Source organism: Patiria miniata, unplaced genomic scaffold, assembly GCF_015706575.1.
Source record: "Patiria miniata isolate m_02_andy unplaced genomic scaffold, ASM1570657v1 HiC_scaffold_24, whole genome shotgun sequence".
Lineage (NCBI taxonomy): Eukaryota > Metazoa > Echinodermata > Asteroidea > Valvatida > Asterinidae > Patiria > Patiria miniata.
In genome coordinates this window covers 11,459,570-11,481,714 of record NW_024037063.1, presented here as the reverse complement: position 1 = coordinate 11,481,714, position 22,145 = coordinate 11,459,570, and the positions used below count along the sequence as shown (strand labels likewise).

Here is a 22,145-nt window from a genome sequence, read left to right as displayed (position 1 = left end):
TCAAATCTGTCACGGCAGACCAGTGGGACCACAAACAAGCAACCACATCATTCATGACTGTCCTGACTTAAGACCACCAAAAGACGAGCAGGGGCTCATAGACCTCGACGAGGGCACTATCAAATGGCTTGAAGTGAACACATTACCAGTCTAACTATCAGATGTTTAACTTGGTCCATACGGAAAAAGACTACAGGTGTTCGAACGTTGAAATTAGTGCGCAGGCGTAAGTGACGTCACAAGTCAACCACCACTGGACTAGTGATCCTCGCCCGAACGTGTCCATGGGAATAAGTAATAAGCCTCATACTTTTGCACTGACAATGTCCCCCTAATATTTTGCCCATTACATGTCCCTACACTCGAAGTCCAACTAGGAATGCCAGTGGAGCAACCATATATCAGTCTAGCCCTTCTGTGAGGTGTCAAGGCTTTAATTGCAATAACTTACAAATAGTATTGCACACATATCACACAAAGCACTGAAAATTGCAACGTTTGACATGCAGCTCTTCCGTATATAATTATGACACGATTGTCATCGTCTTTCCCTTGAGCACTGACCCGGCTGCACATATCTACATTCGAACCCAATGAATAAAACAACTGAATAGAACATCGGCCTTGTTCATTGGAAATGTGATGTCTCTATGTGGCACTTTTAAAATGAGGAACCGGACAATGTTCTTGAGTAGATATCGGCAACAAATTTATTCTGTATTGGCGAAGACAGGAAATGACAAGACAATCTTAGCTGGTCTTCGACAATGAGTGAATGACCTTTAAATATTTACAAAGCATTAATAAAACTAAACGAAAGGTAAATAAAGTGCTTATTACATTAACTTGACTACTTAATCATCGTTCTGGACAAAAAAATGATAACGATTTGTCTAAACAATTACTTCATTTTTCCCGCCAAAACTTTCGCGGGCTCCGCCATATTGGATTTTTTCCCGTTAACAAATCCAAGTTTCAAAACATCGTAAAATTAAATGAATGCATCATCTACACTATAACTAGATCTAGTGAATGGAAGTTTGACGTCAGTGCCAATGATTAAAGACTATGGATCCGCTAAGTTTTGGGCTTTAACTTTTAAGCCAATCTACTGGAATTAGAAAATACAACATTTACGACCTTTTAGGAAATAGAAATATTAATCACAAATAATGATGAAATACTAATACAAAAAGGAATACAAGAAATCGCAGTGTAATCTTAAACTATTTTTAAATTAAGATAAAATGGATTAAACGTTGTAACTACCTGTATTGCCGAAGACAGAAAATGACAAGAAAATGTTAGCAGGTCTTCGACAATGAGTGAATGACGCAGCAAGGAGAGCCCGAAACCTGACGTTGAGGGCGCTCAGCTAATTTGAATATAAATAGCCTAAAGAGTCAAACCCAATAGGAATAAACCAAAAAAATAGAGGGGGGGGGGGTATTTTTACACTCGTCACATCTATATAGCAGCAAAACGATCGATATGTATACTGGGGTTTGTCAAGTTTTGTCAAGGTTTGTCAAAGTTTGTCATTGACTGCAGCCTAACGTGGTACGTAGGCATGATTTCGTAACCTGCATCACAGGTAAAGTTCAGAATAATGGTACAATGTGTACGGTGCACTTCCCTAAAAGTCCTGAATCCTCTGATTTCAATACAATTTAGCACAAAAGTACAATTTGTGCAGTTGTTCTCTGTGGCGGTTTTGTCTCTTGAGTCTGCTACCCCGTCGGGCCAGCCCACGTCAGCGAGCGATCTAGCGGTTGAAAGCCGACGACGCCTATCCGTATTGGCGGCAGGTTACCGCCCGGTCTGCAGCACACCACCCGATTCAAGCCAGCCCAAACCCAAACCCGGCCCCAACACACCAAGACGGATGATGATAACGACAATAATAAAAGGGACGAACACAAATAACACAGAGCCAGTATCTTTCCTTTAATTTATTCTTTTAACACCCTGCGCGTCATTCCAAAGGCGCTTCCAGTATGGCTTTATAATTAATGATATACATGCATACTGTGATTCGGGTTTCGATTATTTGAGTTAATCAAGTTCATACTACGTATGAGGCTCTTTAACTGAACTTCAACTTACTTGTTAATCTGGACGTCTGCTCAGGACGATTGCCAAACGGAAAAAGAGGACGAATATTGCTGCGCTTGTTTTTTTTCTTTATAATCCATGTTAAGCTGGTACCCTCCAACTGTGTAGTGCACATAAGACGGCTAGAAACCACCCAATGCGTACCCTAGCAACTTAAGCACTCGGTTGTCGCATTAATCGATTTTACATTGCGCTACAACTCATTTGCACAAGTCAAAAGTTATACAGCTTATGTATAAAAGAATCTCCGACATTTTCAAGTATGGTGTACACTCTTTGATGCAGAATGTCGGTGTTTCTAAAAAAAAATAATAATCTTCCTGATTTTAAGGACATCTCCCGTTTTATCGAAGAAACCTTTTTCTTTTACATGACAGCAAGCCAGACGAAATAATTTCACAGGGGAGTCAGTGCTATAGTACGATCTTTAAAGTAGTAAGCTTTTGGATAATATTTCGGTTGGTTACATTTGCGATAAATACAAAATAATGATCCTATATGCCTCGAAATCAGAGAAGCTAACCCTTCCTTAAAACGTTCAAACTCATCCCTTGTGACTTACGACAACTAAGACGGTGCTTTCATCGAGTATAAACTCCCCAGCCGGACCCCTTTCTGAGCACTCGCTGCCCAAGAACCTCAGCAGCTCGTCCCGCAAATCCGGCGGTGCTTGCCGAACGAAGTCCTCTCTACGCGTCATAAAATCCAGCAGAGCTTGCCCGTCTTGTGAGAGCTGGTCATTGGGTTTGTCTAGACACATCGAGACATCTAGGTACGTCTTGACGACGTGCATCTTTGAGACGGGCATGTTGAGGTTCTTGCATGCGTTTTGAACTTCCGAAGATGAGATGAATAGTGGGCTGCTCTCCAACTTGGTTCGGAGATACCCCACCAGCTTTCCCCAACCAATTCCACCTGAATGGGAATAAAATAAATCACATACAAAACAATAAAGGTAATCGCTTGCATCATTTTGTATTTGTCAAGCACGGGTCATGTTTTTGCGCACAATCCTTCCGCAACGACTATTACATGAACTTTGATGCATAACTACATCAGTCCTTTTCTCTTTAAAAAATTATGACATTGTGGATCAAAGTCTTGCAACATTCAAATGCGGTGTTGTAGTACTCGTACCCGGTACTCGTACTCGAGTACTACTCGAGTATTTTTTGGGAGTACTCGTACTCGAACTCGAACTCGAATGTCAAAGTATTGTGGCGGGACTGTTCCCGAACCAAGTTATTCCTCGGACCAGGGACTACACAAAGCAGTCTAAAGGCTAAGGATGCAGGCTCGTTTTGGGTGGAAATCTACCGCCGCAGGAATTGATCCCTAAACCTTCTGTTAATTAGGCAATAACACAATAACAAGGACAACTGGCAACTGAATGGTCGGTAATCTCAAGTAACACGATGATTTATTTCAGAGACAACAATTAAACGATTCAATGATTTGGGAGTAATTGTCTTGGGTAGCTTTATTACAACCTGTGGTTTTCGAATATGAGCCCTATTTGCAATACACAACTAATATCGCACTGCTCACTCCAATAATCACTGCACAAACTAATGCTGCATTACAGGAATGCTATAGTAATGCACAACAAATGCTGCAATACATGAACACTCAAGCAATGCACAGACCAATGCTAGCTGCAATATAGAACACTATAGCAATGCACAGACCAATGCTGCAATACACGAACGCTATAGCAATGCACAGACCAATGCTGCAATGTAGAAATAATACAGCAACGCAACAACCAATGCTGCACTGCCTAAACAATATCGCATTGCATAGCTCAGTGCCACTGTGGAGATATGGTTTGTGCGCACGTAGCACTACGAAACCATGGGCCCAGCCCCAATCAACCACAATGCACCCACAAGTGTACGGCTAAACTGTCCAACAGTTCGCCCGCGCGTAGCTAGCATATAGCGCAAATCACCATATAGCAATACACGCCACAGCGAGAGCACACTCAACTCACGTTTGTACAGCTCGCTGCCACTTGCCAGAAACCCTCGCGCGTACGTACGTAGCAATCTACTTACGCGCATACATAGCACATGCACTAAACCATTATGATGCACTAAACATATGGGGCTTTGTTAACCAATCGCGAGCGTGCATACACGCACACCCTGACTGCTAAGCCACGCCCAGTCACGGGCGTACTATACTACAGTTCATTCATAAGATTAGAATACAATAACATGAACAAGGGCATACAACTACACTTTCCGTCACATGGGCCCGACCAATGGCAGAGATTGTCCCCAACTCTAAGCCATAAATAAAAATAAAAGGAAAGTGTGACTAAATCTTAACTTCTTCTTTAAATTACAATATACAACATAAGGGGAGGCTGATTTCAAAGCTCATTAAGTATTCACAAGCTCTTTTACACCGGATAAGGGCACTTGCCTTACATGTACTCTACATGTACAGGAACACCAAAGTTTGCTGCTAATTAAATATTCACAATATTTAACAGGGAATTATCGCACAGAATCTGAATCACATTTTTGCTCATTAAATATTCACAAGAAATTTAAGGAAAATTATACTCGTCTGGCTCAAATTTTAGTTCATTAAATATTCACAAGAAATTAAGGGGAAAATTTGAACCGATTTTAAGGGCAGAAATTTAAGGATAATCTTAGACTGATGAAATGTACACTAAATTTGATGGCAAGATTTTCGCTAATCGAAATTTACATGATTTAACTGGGATAAATTTTACAGATTTTAAACAACGGATTTGTCAATTTTTTATATTTACACAATTTGTTTTTACGAGGAATCACCCAGTGCAGAAATAAGGCGTTTTACAAGATCTACGAAATCGTTAATTAGATTTCTGTTTTATATAAAATAAAGATTTCTTTATACATCAAAATTCACATCAGCAGATTTTGTAAGATTTTCTATATGATTTCAAGACTGATTCTATTATTATTATTTTTTTCTCTCTCTTTTTTTTACCGACAATAAACCTTAACTTTATAAAAAATTTTGGAAAACTTTGAACTGTTCAACACTTTAAGAAAGGAAACCTTAAGAAAACTTGGTTAATCAGAATAATGAAACAAAAACCTAAACTGGAACGCGTCATCCTGTTTATTTCCCTGTTGGCTTTCCCTCATCATCTACCTCAATCTGCTTCATGTAGACGCTATTATGCTCATCCGTCTTGACCACTTTCCCATCGAGAAAAACCTGCATGTAGGTGTACTCTCGGACGGTAGCTGTGCGCATTCTCTTCTTCGGAGGATCCTCCCTTTTCTGAGTGGGGAACATCTCCTCTTCCTCCTGGGATGAAGACTGTGATGCTGAGGATGGGGACGTGGCCTCGGCCGCTCTCACCATCTGCATCATCCCCTTCGGCTTGCCTCCCAAGGGGCGAAAAGGGGGGACAACCAACTTTGGCGAGGTTGACACTTTCGGGGATTCTTGGATTGGTGAGGCTGACAGGGACAATGCATCGACGACTGGCGTGACCCCACTTGGCACTGCTGCCGGTGGCAACCCAGCACTGGAGGACGTACCCGGACCTGCTGCACGGCTCTCTGCGACCTGTGTCACCGTACTGACGCTCCAAGACTCTGGTGCCTGGGAAGGACCAGCTGCACCCTTCACCACACCAATTTTGTGTACCGTCTCCATGTGATGCTGGATGATATACACCTGACCTGCAACGTAATCGCACCTGCTACACATCAAGGTGTTCGTCGACGACCCATGGATGTCTCTGATATGGCGCCATAAGCTTGCCCGGTGCAGGTACCAACTGGTACACTCACGGCACTTGTATCGCCTCGGCTCACCCTTCGTCATGCTGAGACTCAATTTTCTTCAACTCCTGAAAAACACAAAGGAAAGAAGAATTCAAAATATATACACCACAACTTAGTTTCGACCTCACCCCGAAAACAATTATGGAATCAAAGCCACACCTACTATCTTAGCGAAACCGCAGAGGTAACCTATGTGACCGCTTAGGATACCGCCTGGGCGGTGACATGTCTTGCCTCCCGGGCAGACTGACTCTACTGTCTGGAACTGGTTCCTCTGTAATGGCCTCATCCACCACAGGGTACTCATCTACCAACTCCGCAACTGAACCTTGGTCATACTGACCCTCCGTCACCATGGGGAGGTTTTCTGTCACCTCGTCCCTTGATGGACAATCCCAAGATTCGATGGCCTCACCGACATATGGTTTGAGTCGGTCCACATGGACAACCTTTGGTTTGCTACCACGCTTAAGCTGGATTCGAACCGTCACATCTGACAACCTCTTAAGAATCATCCATGGTCCTTCCAACCTAAGTTGTAATTTGGGGGACATGTGTTTTTTCTTTGCAGGGTTGTGCAGCCACACAAATTGGCCCTCCTTCAACCCATGCTCAGATGCTCTCCTGTCAAAGTTCTTCTTTTGCCTCCGGGCACTTTTCCCGAGGCACTCCCTGGCCCTTTTATGGGCCTCCTGCATATCACTTCGCAACCTTTCGGCGAAGTCTGCAGTCACCTCCTCCTCAACCTCAGGACACCCTGTCACCAGATCCACTGCGACATTCACCTCTCTCCCCAACATCATCATGTTGGGGGATTCCCCAATCGAGTCTTGCGGCGTGCACCTGTAAGCGAAGGTGGCAAAGGGGAGGAACTCATCCCAGTCTTTCTGCCTTCGCCCAGGGTCAATCAGCACCGCCACGATGTTGACCAAGGTTTTATTAAACCTCTCAACCATGCCGTCCGATTTCGGATTATAGGCGGTCGTCCGAGTCTTCGATATGCCGAGGATTCGGCACATTTTACTGAACACCTCTGACTCAAAGTTTGTGCCCTAATAAGAGTGAAGTTCTTGGGGCACCCCAAATCGACAGACAAACTCAGTCACCAATGTGTGCGCTACTGTAACTGCAGTAGCATCAGGAAGCGGAAATGCTTCCATCCACTTAGTGCAGTAGTCGCCAACCACCATCACCCAACGATTACCATTGTCCATGACGGGCAATGGCCCGAGCAAGTCTATTGCTACTCGCTCCATCGGAAAACCAACTCGAGACTGCTGTAGGGGCGCAACCCTCTTCTTTGCAGCCGACTTTCTCCTGGCACAGATACTGCAGCCCCGGAGAAATGACCGCACGTCCGCAGACATGCCTGGCCAGAAGTACCTGGCTTTGACTTTGGCCAGAGTTTTGCTAACCCCCAAGTGACCACTAAGTTGCCCACCGTGCAACTCGGACATAATTTCCTTCCGGAACTTTGTGGCAACACCAACAGCCATCGGATGGACTTCCCGTCATCGGAGTCCCATCGCCTATGTAGAACTCCTTCCCGGACCTCTAACTGGTCCCACTGTGACCAATAGGTCTTACAGGCTGCCGACAAGTGCGAGACCGTCTTCCACTCAGGACGACTATCGCCGTCCTCCTTCAACTTCATGAGCCAGCTCATGGTGTCATCCTGTGGCTGTGCTTCCTTTAAAGCACTTCGAGACAGGGCTGGTTGGGCAGCTACGCCCCTAACCAAAAACTCACTCCCCTGAGGCTGAACCTCGGGTACTACACCAATTGCCTCGTTGACCACCTCCTCCCGGCCGCACTGTTTGCATTGCCGCCTCGACAATCCATCAGCATTACCATGCTTCTTGCCGCTTCTGTGCTCAACCACTAAGTCGTACTGGGACAGGACTTCCATCCACCTCGCCAGCTGACCCTCGGGGTTCTTGAAATTAAGTACCCACCGCAATGCGGCATGGTCAGTTCTGACCGTCACCCTGCGGCCGTACAAGTATTGTTTGAAATACCTCAAGTACACAACCACAGCCAACAACTCTTTACGAGTGACACAGTAATTTCGCTCAGGTTTGCTGAGCTTCCGGCTCGCATACGCAAGCACTTTTTCGTCACCACCCTGGACCTGCGACAACACCGCCCCGATACCTTCACCGCTGGCATCAGTGTCCAAGATAAAGTCGCCCTCGGGCATTGGGTATGACAGAACTGGGGCGGCCTGAAGCCTGCCCTTCAGCTTGTCAAATGCCTCCTGACAACTCTCAGTCCACACAAACTCTCTTGATTTCTCGGTCAAGGCATGAAGTGGACTTGCCACTTCTGCAAACCCCTTTATGAACTTCCGGTAGTACGATGCGAGGCCCAAAAAGCTTCTAACATCTCGTACACACCTTGGGACCGGCCAATTTGCGACTGCCTCAATCTTCTGCGGATCCGTGGCTACCCCTACTGAGGACACAATGTGCCTGAGGTAAGTCACTGACCTCTGAAACAAATGACACTTGCTGGGCTTGAGTTTGAGCCCAGCGTCTCTAAGCCTCCCCAACACAACTCGGAGACGTTCTAGGGTCTCCGTCACCGATTGACCAAACACGATGATGTCATCCAAATAAATCAGTAGGATTTCCCATTGCAAGCCGGCCATGACCTTTTCCATGAGCCGCTCAAATGTTGCCGGGGCATTGCACAGCCCAAAAGGCATGCATTTCCACCGGTACAACCCGCTTCTCACTACAAATGTCGACTTTTGGCTGGCGTCCTCATCCAGAGCGACTTGCCAGTACCCCGACGCCAAGTCAAGTGTACAAAACCACTTCGCCCCACTCAACGCATCGAATGTTTCATCAATGCGCGGCACAGGATAGGCATCCTTGATGGTCACCGAATTCAACTTTATATAATCAATACAGAAGCGTTTCGTACCATCCTTTTTGTCAACCAAAACAACATTTGCCGCCCATGGACTGTCGGAAGGTTCAATCACCCCCCTCTTTTCCAAATCACCGACTTGTCTCTGGATTTCCTCCTGATGGCAATACGGATGACGCCTCATCCGTTCTCTCACCGGTTTAGCATCACCAGTGCTTATGTGATGTTGGACCACGTCCGTGCGACCAATGTCGTGGTCACCCTTAGACAATACATCCTGAAAGTCAACTAAACATTTCCGGACATCCTCATGGTACATAGCCTCTACCTTGGCTGTACCCCTCTCAAACAAATCTTGCAAGTGCTGGGGTAACTCCTCACCAGCATTTGCCACCACATCCAACTCACCATGAATTGAACCAACCTCTACCTGGGAGATCGTTCCCGCTGTCGTCCCCTCACGTGCAACTCTTTTCTCCCTTCCGGGATTGAAGACCCGCAACGGAATAACCTCTGCTTCAGTCTCAACCAGAGATCTGGCCAAAACCAAACCCTTCTTAGCTAGGTCACCGCCACCTTCCATTGGTTCCACCATGGCTGGCCCGACCAAGTCGGCACCCTTCCGGGCAATTATACCTGGGACCATGGCCTCATGACCGGACGGAATCACCGTAGTTTTTGAAACCACTACACGTCCCACAAAGGGCTCACCGGCACCGTTTGTGCACCTGATTCGCTCACCCTTGAGCCTCCACTCTCTTGACTGGAAGTCTATGTTTCCACCTGTTGGCACGAGAAAATCCATGCCCAGGATGCCACTATACTTCATTTCGGTAAACACCGCCCTTACTTGGTGCGTGGTTCGACCAACTTGCACCTCCACCCAAGCTATGCCAAGCACGGGCAATCGACTACCGTCTACTTGCTTCACCTGGACCTCCTCCGTCTCTAAGACAGGTCTCTTCTCCTTTGGAATTTGATAGCACACCGTACTACTTATCAAGGTGTCGGTGGACCCCGTGTCAATCAAAAACCGACACTTGGTCCCTCTCACCATTCCATCAACAAATAAACCATAACGAGGGCCGCGACTTGGGTTGGGCAGAGTTATTACTCGTTGCCCATCCCCATGCTTTGACCTCTTTTCTCTACTACCACCCTCGCTGTCACTCTGTTGTCTTTTGGACCCTTTTGTCCACTCAGCCTTCCCGTGGGTCCTACGGGGGGCTGACTGCCGTTTCCCTGTTGTGGATGTCTCTGACACTCCCGGGCGAAATGCCCTATCTCACCACACCTGAAGCACTTCAGGGTACTGGGCTTGTTCGTTTTGGGGGGCATGCCCTGAACCTGACCCTGACCCTTGATCTGAGTCGACAACGACTTTACCAATTCAGCCACAGACTTCAATGCCAGGGCCTGTTCACCGAGACTTTTCTCTAAAGTGTCAAACCTCTGCTCTGTTCCGGAGTCAACAGCTCTCGCCAGCTTGGCGGGCTTCAAGTCAAGCAACCTTTGCTGTTCGACCTTATCAAAGTTCTCTGTCTCTAGGGCAGCCTGGACCGCTTCATCCAAAGTTTTTGGACGAGCCCGATGAATGCCCTCCCTGACTGAATGACAATCAACGGCGTCTATGAAGTGGTTCTTAGCCAACCTCTCCCGAGCATCCTCCTGCAACTCAGGGTATGCTCTTGCTGTTAACTCGTGAATCGCTTGCCCTAATTCCTGCAAGCCCTCCTTTGGCTTTTGGCGTCGATGTCTCAATTCGACAAGATAATTTTCACTCTGTCGAGCTGACCCAAACCTGCGCTCCAGCAGCTTAACAAGTGCGCTATAATTGTACTTGTGGCCTGAGTCACCCAACAACCGTAGAGCGTCTCCCTGCAAGCTTGCGGCTAGCCACCTCGCAGCCTGCTCCTCGCTCCACATATTCACCTCACGACATGACTCAAAATGGCGGAAGTACTCCTTCCAGAGTACCTTCCCACTGTACCGATCAGGGGTTATGTTTTGCCTGCGATTTGGTCGCTCCAAACTACCCATCTGACCCACACCACCATGGACCCGTGCCTCTCTTTTCAGTGGCCACGGACCCACTGACGAGATGTCAACTTGAGCTGAACTGTTGTTCTTTGCCTCGACTGGTCGAGTCGCGAAACTCAACAGTTCACTATGTACCTGTTTAGGGGTACACAATTCCTTATCTTCAACGAACGGGTTGGTACTCGCCCAACCCCGTCTCACACCAACCTCAGGCGTGAACGACAACAGATCCCCATTAGGACCCTTCGTCTCCCTAGAAATAGGCGTCGACTGCGCTCGGGGGAACACCCCTGAGCTTTGTCCTTTCCGAGGTGTACTTTCAATAAAGCTCACCCCCTCCCCACTTTAGGGGCCAACTCAGGCACCACACCTGCACCTGACTCTCTCCCCATCGCTCCAGAGACATACCCAGATGTCTCTTCGGGCAACCTAAACTCAACATCGGAATCAACACGACGGCGCACACGCCAACTCTCGGCTTGCGTTCCCCCGTTTCCTCCATTTGGGGAATCACCCGACTGCAAGTCCATGGCAGCTAGCGCCAACTTCTTTTCAGTGAGGTCCTTTTCCCACTGCAGTATTTAGTTTTCCATTCGCAGTCGTTGCACTTCGACCTCAGCACTCGAGGTGCCAATTCGACTTTTCGAGCCTGGATCGCTCATCTCAACCCCAAAATCACCACCGAAATCAACAACACGTGAAGACCAATTGTGCAATTCTATTAGTCAACAGAGAAGTCAGCTTAATCAATTCCAATCCCACTTCTGACACCATTTGTGGCGGGACTGTTCCCGAACCAAGTTATTCCTCGGACCAGGGACTACACAAAGCAGTCTAAAGGCTAAGGATGCAGGCTCGTTTTGGGTGGAAATCTATCGCCGCAGGAATTGATCCCTAAACCTTCTGTTAATTAGGCAATTACACAATAACAAGGACAACTGGCAACTGAATGGTCGGTAATCTCAAGTAACACGATGATTTATTTCAGAGACAACAATTAAATGATTCAATGATTTGGGAGTAATTGTCTTGGGTAGCTTTATTACAACTTGTGGTTTTCGAATATGAGCCCTATTTGCAATACACAACTAATATCGCACTGCTCACTCCAATAATCACTGCACAAACTAATGCTGCATTACAGGAATGCTATAGCAATGCACAACCAATGCTGCAATACATGAACACTATAGCAATGCACAGACCAATGCTAGCTGCAATATAGAACACTATAGCAATGCACAGACCAATGCTGCAATACACGAACGCTATAGCAATGCACAGACCAATGCTGCAATGTAGAAACAATACAGCAACGCAACAACCAATGCTGCACTGCCTAAACAATATCGCATTGCATAGATCAGTGCCACTGTGGAGATATGGTTTGTGCGCACGTAGCACTACGAAACCATGGGCCCAGCCCCAATCAACCACAATGCACCCACAAGTGTACGGCTAAACTGTCCAACAGTTCGCCCGCGCGTAGCTAGCATATAGCGCAAATCACAATATAGCAATACACGCCACAGCGAGAGCACACTCAACTCACGTTTGTACAGCTCGCTGCCACATGCCAGAAACCCTCGCGCGTACGTACGTAGCAATCTACTTACGCGCATACATAGCACATGCACTAAACCATTATGATGCACTAAACATATGGGGCTTTGTTAACCAATCGCGTGCGTGCATACACGCACACCCTGACTGCTAAGCCACGCCCAGTCACGGGCGTACTATACTACAGTTCATTCATAAGATTAGAATACAATAACATGAACAAGGGCATACAACTACACTTTCCGTCACAGTATTAATACTCGAAATGACGAAACTCGTACTTAGGCAGCAAAGTACTCGTAATCGTACTGGAAATTGTACTCAATCCTCAAATTAAAGTACTTGTATTCGAATAGCAGTACTCTGGGCTGTAATTTGACTTACCACGGCCTTATTTTATCGATACTTTCAGTTTGAAATGGTTGATTGGCTTGTGGAGAAATCAAAGTTCCTGATTTGCCTCTGTGCACGTCCGGACAAACACATTTAACAGCTAGCCGTGAGTGGGTCTCTATATCGGTCTGACTGAGCCTTGGCCAATTACGCACAACGAACCATTTGCCGTAAGGCCGTATTCGGAAGTACAAGTACAAATACACGTACTCGTACTCGGAGGTACAAGTATTCGTACTCTTACTCGTACTCGGCAACCTAAGTACTCGGCAGTACTCGGTACTCGGAAAAAGTACTCGACAACAAGTCTTTACTACAACATTGCTCAAGTGCATAACTGTGAAAAATGACAAATAGAATCCAGCATTGCTACAAGGATCACATGCCCACGCTCAGTTGAGTTCCACATCTGGCGCTAGTCTGGATCCCAGACCAAAAGATTCTGACTATTCCTGATGAATCTTAGGTCAGGTAGCCTCAGGTAATTACAATTTACTTCACGTGACTAAAACGGGAGGAATTCCTCCTTTTTCCGAAAATTTCCGAAGTTTGCCGATTTCGTTTCGTTAGGTTTAATTAACTGCTAATTGCCTATTAAATTTTTGTTTAATGGGTTGATAATTGATATTCATTGCTTTCATTTAGAAAAGTTGAAATTCAACGATTTTGTGCATACAAACTTTTTGCTGCGTCATGTACAATTTTGAATCTGACGATCGTTACCGAGATTTTCCAAAACTCGGTTTTCATTCGGCTCCGCCTGCTAACAGTGCTATTTGGGTGCCTAATTTTGAAGATTCCAGATCAACATTAGTCAATGTTATCTTACAGAAATATCAAACTATATTATCATAACTGTATGATATTACGAAGCAAGTGATTTATTTACAAATTTGATCAGAACATTAAAAGCTATAAGTGATAAAGCGAAATCGGAAACGAAGCCGAGCTTTGAAAAAGGGCCGTCAAAATCGTCATGTGTATTTTCAGCCACGGAGGCTGCCTGACCTACAATTCAGACGTGAGCGTCGGGAATAATTGTCAGGCCTGGGAACCAGACTTGTCTCGCGCGTGCAGATACTTCGGGTTAATTACAGCCTCGACTCTAGGGGCGCGTGCTCGTTCCTTACACTAACCCCTGGCTGTGACGATGACGTAAATGACACTGAATGGCTATTCACAGCGTACTGCGCGGGCATTTCGAAGATTGCACGCCGGACGCGCCCATAATGCGCTCGCGCTCGCGTGCTTAGCTTTGCACGTAACGTCACGTACGAAAAAAAAATTATGATTCAAAAGTCGCGAAGCCTGTACGATATGGATTATGTCAGCCGCGTTTTTCGCTAAAAATCCCCCTGTATCTGTGGTTGTCACTAGTTGTAAAGGCACGAAAGGGGTAGTACATACAAATCTTTGCTAATTAACACAACGTCCAAACGTTGTGTTTGAAAGGATTGATTCTTCAAAATCACAACTTTTAACATTTTTAAGATGGCGTCGGCACGTAAAACGGATAAACTGCAGCCCTAATTATAATGTACCGTATTTTGGTATATTTAAATTACACAATTCCAGGGGTTACGATCGCGCAAGGCATGATGGGAAACAACAAGGCGCTGCAAGATCGTACCCACGGGGCACGAGGTTGGGTTAATTAAAATAATGTGCCATTTGGAATGTGCCGTGCGCACGGTTGCGCACCGACGTGGGCGCTCGTGCACACGCGCGCAGTTGTGAATTAATGCGCGCACGTCAGTATTTAGGCCCACCTTGTGACACCCCAAGTAGTAGAATACCACCATCCTCGAGTCTGCCGTACAGATTTGTCAAAGCCTCGTCCAAGTCTCCCAAGAAGTAAAGACTACTGATGCAAGTTATGATGTGAAACTTGTCGCTCATCGCCTCTTCGGATTTCGCGTATTTTTGAAAAGGCTGGCATCTCCAGTCGAAATTGACGCCACATAGAGGCTCTTTAGCAACTACATCCTGAAAGCGTTGAATGCTGCTTGCCTCCGGCTCGACAATGGTAACATTCATCTTGTCATATCCTAAACTGTCTCTGAGACAGGACAAGATCTGCCTTTCCACATGACCTGTGGATGGAATAATTCGTTTATAAGATGGTGAGCAATATAACATTATACCACGTCTAGTGGGATTTCACTGTGGGTCGAAAGGTAAAAGTGTGCGACCTAAATGTGAGCTGAAGGACAAAGCAAACTCGCGCTTCTGTACAGTATTGTGCTAGTGAATGCACCGCATTTGACGGAGCTGACTTAGTACTCACAAAAACATTTCAAAATGGTGGTGAATTATTGTACCGTAGTCATTTGTAGTCAACAACCAATTGCACGGTCGTGCTGATCAAGAGAAACATCCGTCTTATTTCAGGATCGCAAGGCCGACAAAAAAGACAGTAACACTTGCCAAGAACTAAAGGCGAGAAAACAACTCCCGTCATGCCCGTGGCTTAATTGCTAACGAAAAGCGAGAGGGGACTTCGATCGTCATGACAAAAGATCCAGTGGTTGCTACCCTTCATTCAAGGTTCGTCGTGTGAGCTTTTATGATAAGTATAGGCCTTCAGGCGCATCAGGTAGTTTGAGGACTGTTTGGGGTTGAAATCTAAAGATTTTGATAGGGGGATCGAAAATGGTCAAAACAAAACTATCGGTAAACGCGAAATACTATACGATCCTAGGATAGCCCCAGGGTGACCGTAAGGTCATGGCCAAATTCTGCTAAAGGCACTTTAAAAATCTGTTAGATTTATCAAAAATCTGCCAAATTCCCATGAATTACTCGAAATACACTATAAACACTTAAAATCAAATGGACATGTTGTAATATTGCCTTAATTAAGATTCAAATTACATTATAAACAATCTATAGTCATATAAAGGTGTTACGAAATTGCGTAAATTTAAGTCAAAACAAGGTTCGTCAAGACGAAATCTGATTCCCAGTGAACCTCAGAACATAGACAAGGCAACCTGTCCTATTTTGCAAGGGTTCGTTTGAAAAGATTGACGTTTTTTCTAAACAAATCTACCTTTCTTTCAAATTTGTTATGTTTTTCTGTTAAATAACCATTTTTGCAGAATTCTGCCAGAAATCTACCAAAAAAAATCAATTCTGTCAAATTTTCCGTCAAACTCATTTTTTAACAAAAAAATCGTCAAAGTTAGCCGAAAATCGGCTAAAACGGTCACTATGGATAGCCCCATGTGGCCAAGTTACTGGACTACCTCCGTAAATAAAGGCCACACTTCCATCATGTACAAAAACATGTCGAACTTTGTCAAATTTAGATTTTCACATTTAGGCTTAGTTTGTAGTTTGTTTTTGGTGTAGAAGCATACTCACCCTCTTTATAGGCTAATCAGAAAGTGCTACCTTTTTCGGAAGTCTAATTCTCGTGAAATATCATTTTAAAGTGTTGATACGCAAAAGTGTGCAAACCAATCTGGAAATTTCACGAAAAATAGACATCTGAAAAAAAGTCGGCACTTTTTGATTACCCTATACAGAGGGCGAGTATGCTTCTAAAGCAAAATAAACTAAACACTTAGCCTAAATGTGAAACTCAACATTGGACAAAGTTCGACATGTTTTTGTACATGGTGGACGTGTGGCCTTTATTTACGAAGGTAGTCCAATAAATTGGCCACATTGATCAATGGCTAATCCTAGGACTCTACTATATCGCCCGGTCGTGTCCAACCCTTACGAAAATGTCCTGTGGTATTACCACAAAAAAAGTACCACAGGACATTACCACAGGAAAGTTCTTGTTGTTGTTTTTTGACATTACCACAGCACTGTTCCTGTGGTAACATTCCTGTGGTACAATTCCTGTGGTAACAGTCCTGTGGTACAATTCCTGTGGTGATATTCTTGTGGTACCATTCCGTGGTAATTATATTCCTGTGGTAACATATTCCTGTGGTAACATATTCCTGTGGTAACATTCCTGTAGTACTTGTTTGTGGTACATTCCTGTGGTAATGTTCCTGTGGTACATTTGTTATTATTTCTGTGGTAAATGTTCCTGTGGAACGTTGATATTATTCCTGTGGTAAATGTTCCTGTGGTAACTAAATGTTCCTTCGGTAAATTGACCATGGTATAATGTTTTGTGGCAATGTTGCCGGGGGGGGGGGGGGCAATGTTCCTTTGTTAGTTTCTGCAGTGCCTGTTCCTGCAGCTGTGGTATTAATGTATATTTGATAATGTTCCTGCGGTATTAATGTTCCTGTGGTAATTGCTGGATGGGATTCCATTGTTTCCACTTGAACGGGATCCTTGAGGTAGAATGTCCATGGTTTCTTCTTCACATGTACCAACATCTTTTGTGGGAATTAAGTCAGGAAAGCTGGAAAAGAAAAGAAACAAACTTGTTAGTTTGTATGAATCAATATGGTGTTCAACAAAGGAAAAAAATGAGCAGATGTAGTTTCCCTTTTAAGTTGTGTTTTAGTTGCAGTCAAACTCAAAAACATTTTTGTACATTTCTGTAATATACGTTTCATATTAAAAAAAAAATTGAACAGTCAACGTTTGTAATAATACCAAAGAGTGCATGCAACAACTAATCACTTACGTATAAAATATTTGAGGTAACATCCTCTGAATTGATTATTAACTTGTGTGTAATTTATGGATGCAGAAGTTAAACCAGGAGAGTAATTTCCCAAGGTCATGAGCAGATTGTGTTACTGAAATTCAAGTACCATACTTGATATATAAAGTAATGAGTTTGCATTTAACTTTTACTATGTTTAAATCTTAATTTTTGGTATCATTTCATGAACAATAGCTTCTTACACCTTTTAAATTTCCAGTCAAATCAGTTTGTACTTTTGATGAGGCAGATCTGATAATAAAGATGGCGCTGAACAAATACAGCATTGTCATCAAGTCATATGTGACACGGTTTATAAAGAGCATGGGATTTTTCAAAAAAAGCTTCCATGTTGAATGTGCGAGGATGCAAACTGTCCAGACTGGAATTGATTCTATGAAGTTGTAATGGGAATTCCTAACTGATCCACATAAATGTCTTGAAACAAATTCCTACATTGGCACTAGCTAGAGACATCATAATTCAGACTTACCGGTACATTAGACAGACCATGGAGCTATAAAAAAATAGCTCCATGAACAGACGTACTGCAAGACCCATTCAGCATGACTCGATCCACTCGGTCCAGTTTTCATCATCCAGAAAACTTAACATGCCTCCTACTATAGTATGTTCAAGCTCACAGTAACACAGTATATTATACTGGCAATTGATCTTTGCTTACAGGCAGAAGTGAGGCACTTATTTTATACACATATTCAGTTTTGAATTCTGCCATGTCCAGCCCCACGCACATCTGTACTGCTTCTTGTAGTGTTGTGAAGTGTGATTCAAAGTTTCAACCTGTACTGGTTTTCAAACTTCCCACGCGATCAGTGCTAGTGCAGTGGAGGAGCTGTGTGGGTGACTTTTCGTGAAACCTGACCCCTGCATGGTTAATACACTGTGTATATGGAATCACGCGTGGGTCATGCATGGGTCACGCACTGCACAGGGCACACAAGGTCACACATGTGGTTGTGGGGAACAGGATACAGTGTACCCTGCAATGTACATGTACTGTACATGTACATGTACACATGTACAAGTATGCATGGGCTTTATGTACAAATACTGTTCAGTACATATTGGGGCAATATTTGTTCATATATGTTTTTATGACGGTGTGTTCTTATTTGTGTTTTAGTTATAATTTATGTACATTGTATATTGGATGGTAATCTCTTTTTCTTTGGTAATTCATGTGGTAGCATATTTATAACTATCATATTTTTTAAATTTGCAAAAATATGTAACTAAGGCGAAGTAAAAAACAAACAAACATGTTCCTCGTCCCCGCCCGCTTCCTTTTTGGAGGCCGCCTGGATTTTTTTTATTATTTTTTTATTTTTAAAAATGCAGTAAAGAACACAGAACAAGGTTAAAGTATATGCAAACTGTTCGTTGTAGACCAATACAACTCTAAATGACTGAAAATATGTTCAGTTCTCTTGTCCAACTTGTCTTTCATTTTAAAAGTGTCTTTGAACAGTGGACTAACACCAACGATTGCAGGAAATTTTAAAATGGCGGCCATCTTGAAAAAAATAAATAATACAAAATAAAAAGCCCCTCTAAGCTTCCTCCTTTTTTTTCAAAATTCCGGACGAGAAACATTTTTTTATTCGGCCTAAATATATCATTTTGTGTGTGTGGTATTTAGCATGGTACAACAGAAGTACCACAGAATATCGAAGGTACCACACACATTTATGTGGTAGTCTCATCCAATTCCACTGACCTGTGGTAGTTAATTATGTGGTATTTAGTAAGTACAACAGAAGTACCACAGGATATCGAAGGTACCACACACATTTATGTGGTACTCTCATCCAATTCTCAAATCCTACCCCTTACAGAAATGTCCCATGAGCATCCCATGGGATTCCCATGGGGTCCCATGGGATTCCCATGGGACCCCATGGGAAACCCATGGGGTCATCAAGAACACCATGTAAGTTAAAATGATCATCATGGGAAACCCATGGGAACACCATGGAGATTGCATGGACAACATGGGAACACCATGGGGATTTTACGAGCTCCATGGGAACACCATGGGAACACCATGGGGATTTTATGAGCTCCATGGGAACACCATGGGGATTTTATGGACACCATGGGAACACCATGGGGATTTTATGGACATCATGGGAACACCATGTGGAATTAATGAACACAATGGGAACACTATGGGAATTTATGGACACCATGGGAAAACCATGAGAACCCCATGGTGATTTTATGGACACCATGGGAACACCATGGGGATTTTATGGACACCATGGGAACACCATTGGATTGTATGTCACCAAGGGAACACCATGGGGATTTACTGGACACCATGGGAACATCATGGGGATTTTAGACACATGGGTACACCATGAGGATATGGGGATTTTAGACACATGGGTACACCATGAGGATTCGGACGCCATGGGAACACCATAATGTGGGTGATATAAATTATGGATACAATGGGAACACCATGGAGATTTAAAAGGCAGCACGGGGACACTGCCGGGTTATACTGGAGAACATGCATGTGCCATGAAAAACCATCATAGACCCAATTGCACTCCCAAGTTATAGGCAAACCTTTCTTTGATTTAATTACTTATTCGCCTAGCTGTAGATTTGAATTCAATTAAAAATATTTCCCTTGTGGCCATAGAGGTTATCAAGAATTCTATTTGTTAAGCTGACCATGGGAAACTCCTGTGGATGTTCACCAATTGAACACAATGGGATAAACACCATGGGACACCATGGGAACACCATGGGACACCATGGGACCACCATGGGACATTTTTGTGAGAATCGCTTACAATAGCGAGTGTTGTAATTGCACATTTTTGAATTTTTCTGTTGATAAGTGAAGTTAAATGATGCATACAGTATTTTTTTATGTGGACAATGTGTCATTCAAACTTTGGATAATATTGCTTCATTTATTATTATGGTTGGAAACATTTATGAGAAAATAAATTGGGAACACTGTGCTAATATGGTACAACTTGACAAGTGGTATGGGAGCAATAATGTCGGATTTACTCATAGAGAGCACAAGCCACTCCTATTACGTGAAACAACCCCCATCGGAGTTCCGTGATGTGCTTTACCTATTTGGTGAAAGTACTTAATACACAGGGTTAAAATGCAAAGGAATTAGGAAGATGTTATTGAAAATTACCATGGAGCAATAATTTTTTGAGAAATGAAAGGAAACTAAATGGGAAAAAGCCCATACAAAATTTCCAATGGGAAAAAGCCAATGGGAAAACTCCCATGGGAAAAATTCCCATGCTAAATGGTGTCCAATTCAACATGCAATTCCCATGGGGTCCCATGGGAAAATTTCCCATGGGAATTACATGGGAGATTTCTGTAAGGGACTGCTATGTGGTACTTCGTGTGGTACCTACATGTACCGCAAGAATACCACAGGACAGCATCGGCATTACCACATAAATGTGTGTGGTACTCTGGTCATATATACTTTTCCTGTGGTAATTTCTGTAGTAAACATATGTACCACAGAAGTAATACCACAGGACATTTTCGTAAGGGAAATGTTAAAACAGGCGATTCGTAGAGTCTTATTAGCTACTCGGACTATACACAGGATGAAAACGCATGCACAGCTAACGTAAAACCAGTCAAATTGTTACTAGACCCATATATTGTAGTTAGCCGTGACAGCTATACCTTTTATAGCGGAATGCATTTTTTACTGACTTTGTGTTAACATAAGCTGCAGCAAACTGCTTATAAACTATCAAAATGTAAACACGAAGCTATGCAGTTTTTGTTTAGGGCAGAATGTTTCTCAAAGGCAACTATACGAAGCTGCTAAATAACAAATAAACCAATAAATATGTGAGAATGTAGGCCTAATATTAATTATATATATATACGCACCGTCCCCTCCTCCAACACTAAGCAGTTTCAATTCCGTATCCTGTGACATCGACACTGCAATGGCGTCGGCCAACAAATGTGTATTTCCACGGAACCATTCGACTAGACTTTTCTTTCTGTTGCTCAATCTACTGTACACTCTATAGGCTTCATGATATTTGTGTTTCGATAGTGTTTGCAGAGTAGGCGGCGTAGCCATTTTCATTTTCCCGTTGCATATTAAGTATCACACGTAGTATTTTGTGCACGCACTTTTTGACCCTTCCGTGTATGTAGGCCTATGAAACGTTTGTCCTTGCATTTTGCTTGTGTACTGGCCCGACATCATTAGTCTGGTTCCCAGACCTGACAATTATTCCCGACGCTCACGTCTTAAATTGTAGGTCAGGCAGCCTCCGTGGCTAAAAATAAACATGACGACATTAATGACCCTTTTTCAAAGCGCGGCTTCGTTTCCGATTTCGCTTTATCACTTGTAGCTTTTAATGTTCTGATCAAATCTTTAAATAAATCACTTGCTTCGTAATATCATACAGTTATGATAATACAGTTTGATGTTTTTGTAAGATAACATTGAGTAAATGTTGATCTGGAATCTTCAGAATTAGGGAACCAAATAGCACTGTTAGCAGGCGGAGCCGAAAGAAGACCGAGTTTTGGAAAATCTCGGTAACGGTCGTCAAATTAAAAATTGTACATGACGCAGCAAAAAGTTCGCCCGTATGATCCGAGTATATTTGATGCACAAAATCGTCGTTGAATTTCAAGTTTTCTAAATGAAAACAATGAATATTAATAATCACTTCATTTAA

The 22,145-nt window shown here is 43.7% G+C and overlaps 1 protein-coding gene across 1 annotated transcript; it reads right to left on the bottom strand.

Annotated features, from left to right (window-relative positions):
- Positions 1–2,444: 2,444 nt before the first annotated feature.
- Positions 2,445–21,594, bottom strand: LOC119732501 (histamine N-methyltransferase-like). The gene is made up of 3 exons (XM_038206026.1): positions 21,334–21,594; positions 14,558–14,881; positions 2,445–3,030 (listed from the first exon to the last, which is right to left on the bottom strand). The coding sequence occupies exons 1-3, from the start codon at positions 21,536–21,538 to the stop codon at positions 2,660–2,662; spliced, it is 900 nt and encodes a 299-aa protein (XP_038061954.1). The 5' UTR covers positions 21,539–21,594; the 3' UTR covers positions 2,445–2,659.
- Positions 21,595–22,145: the final 551 nt, after the last annotated feature.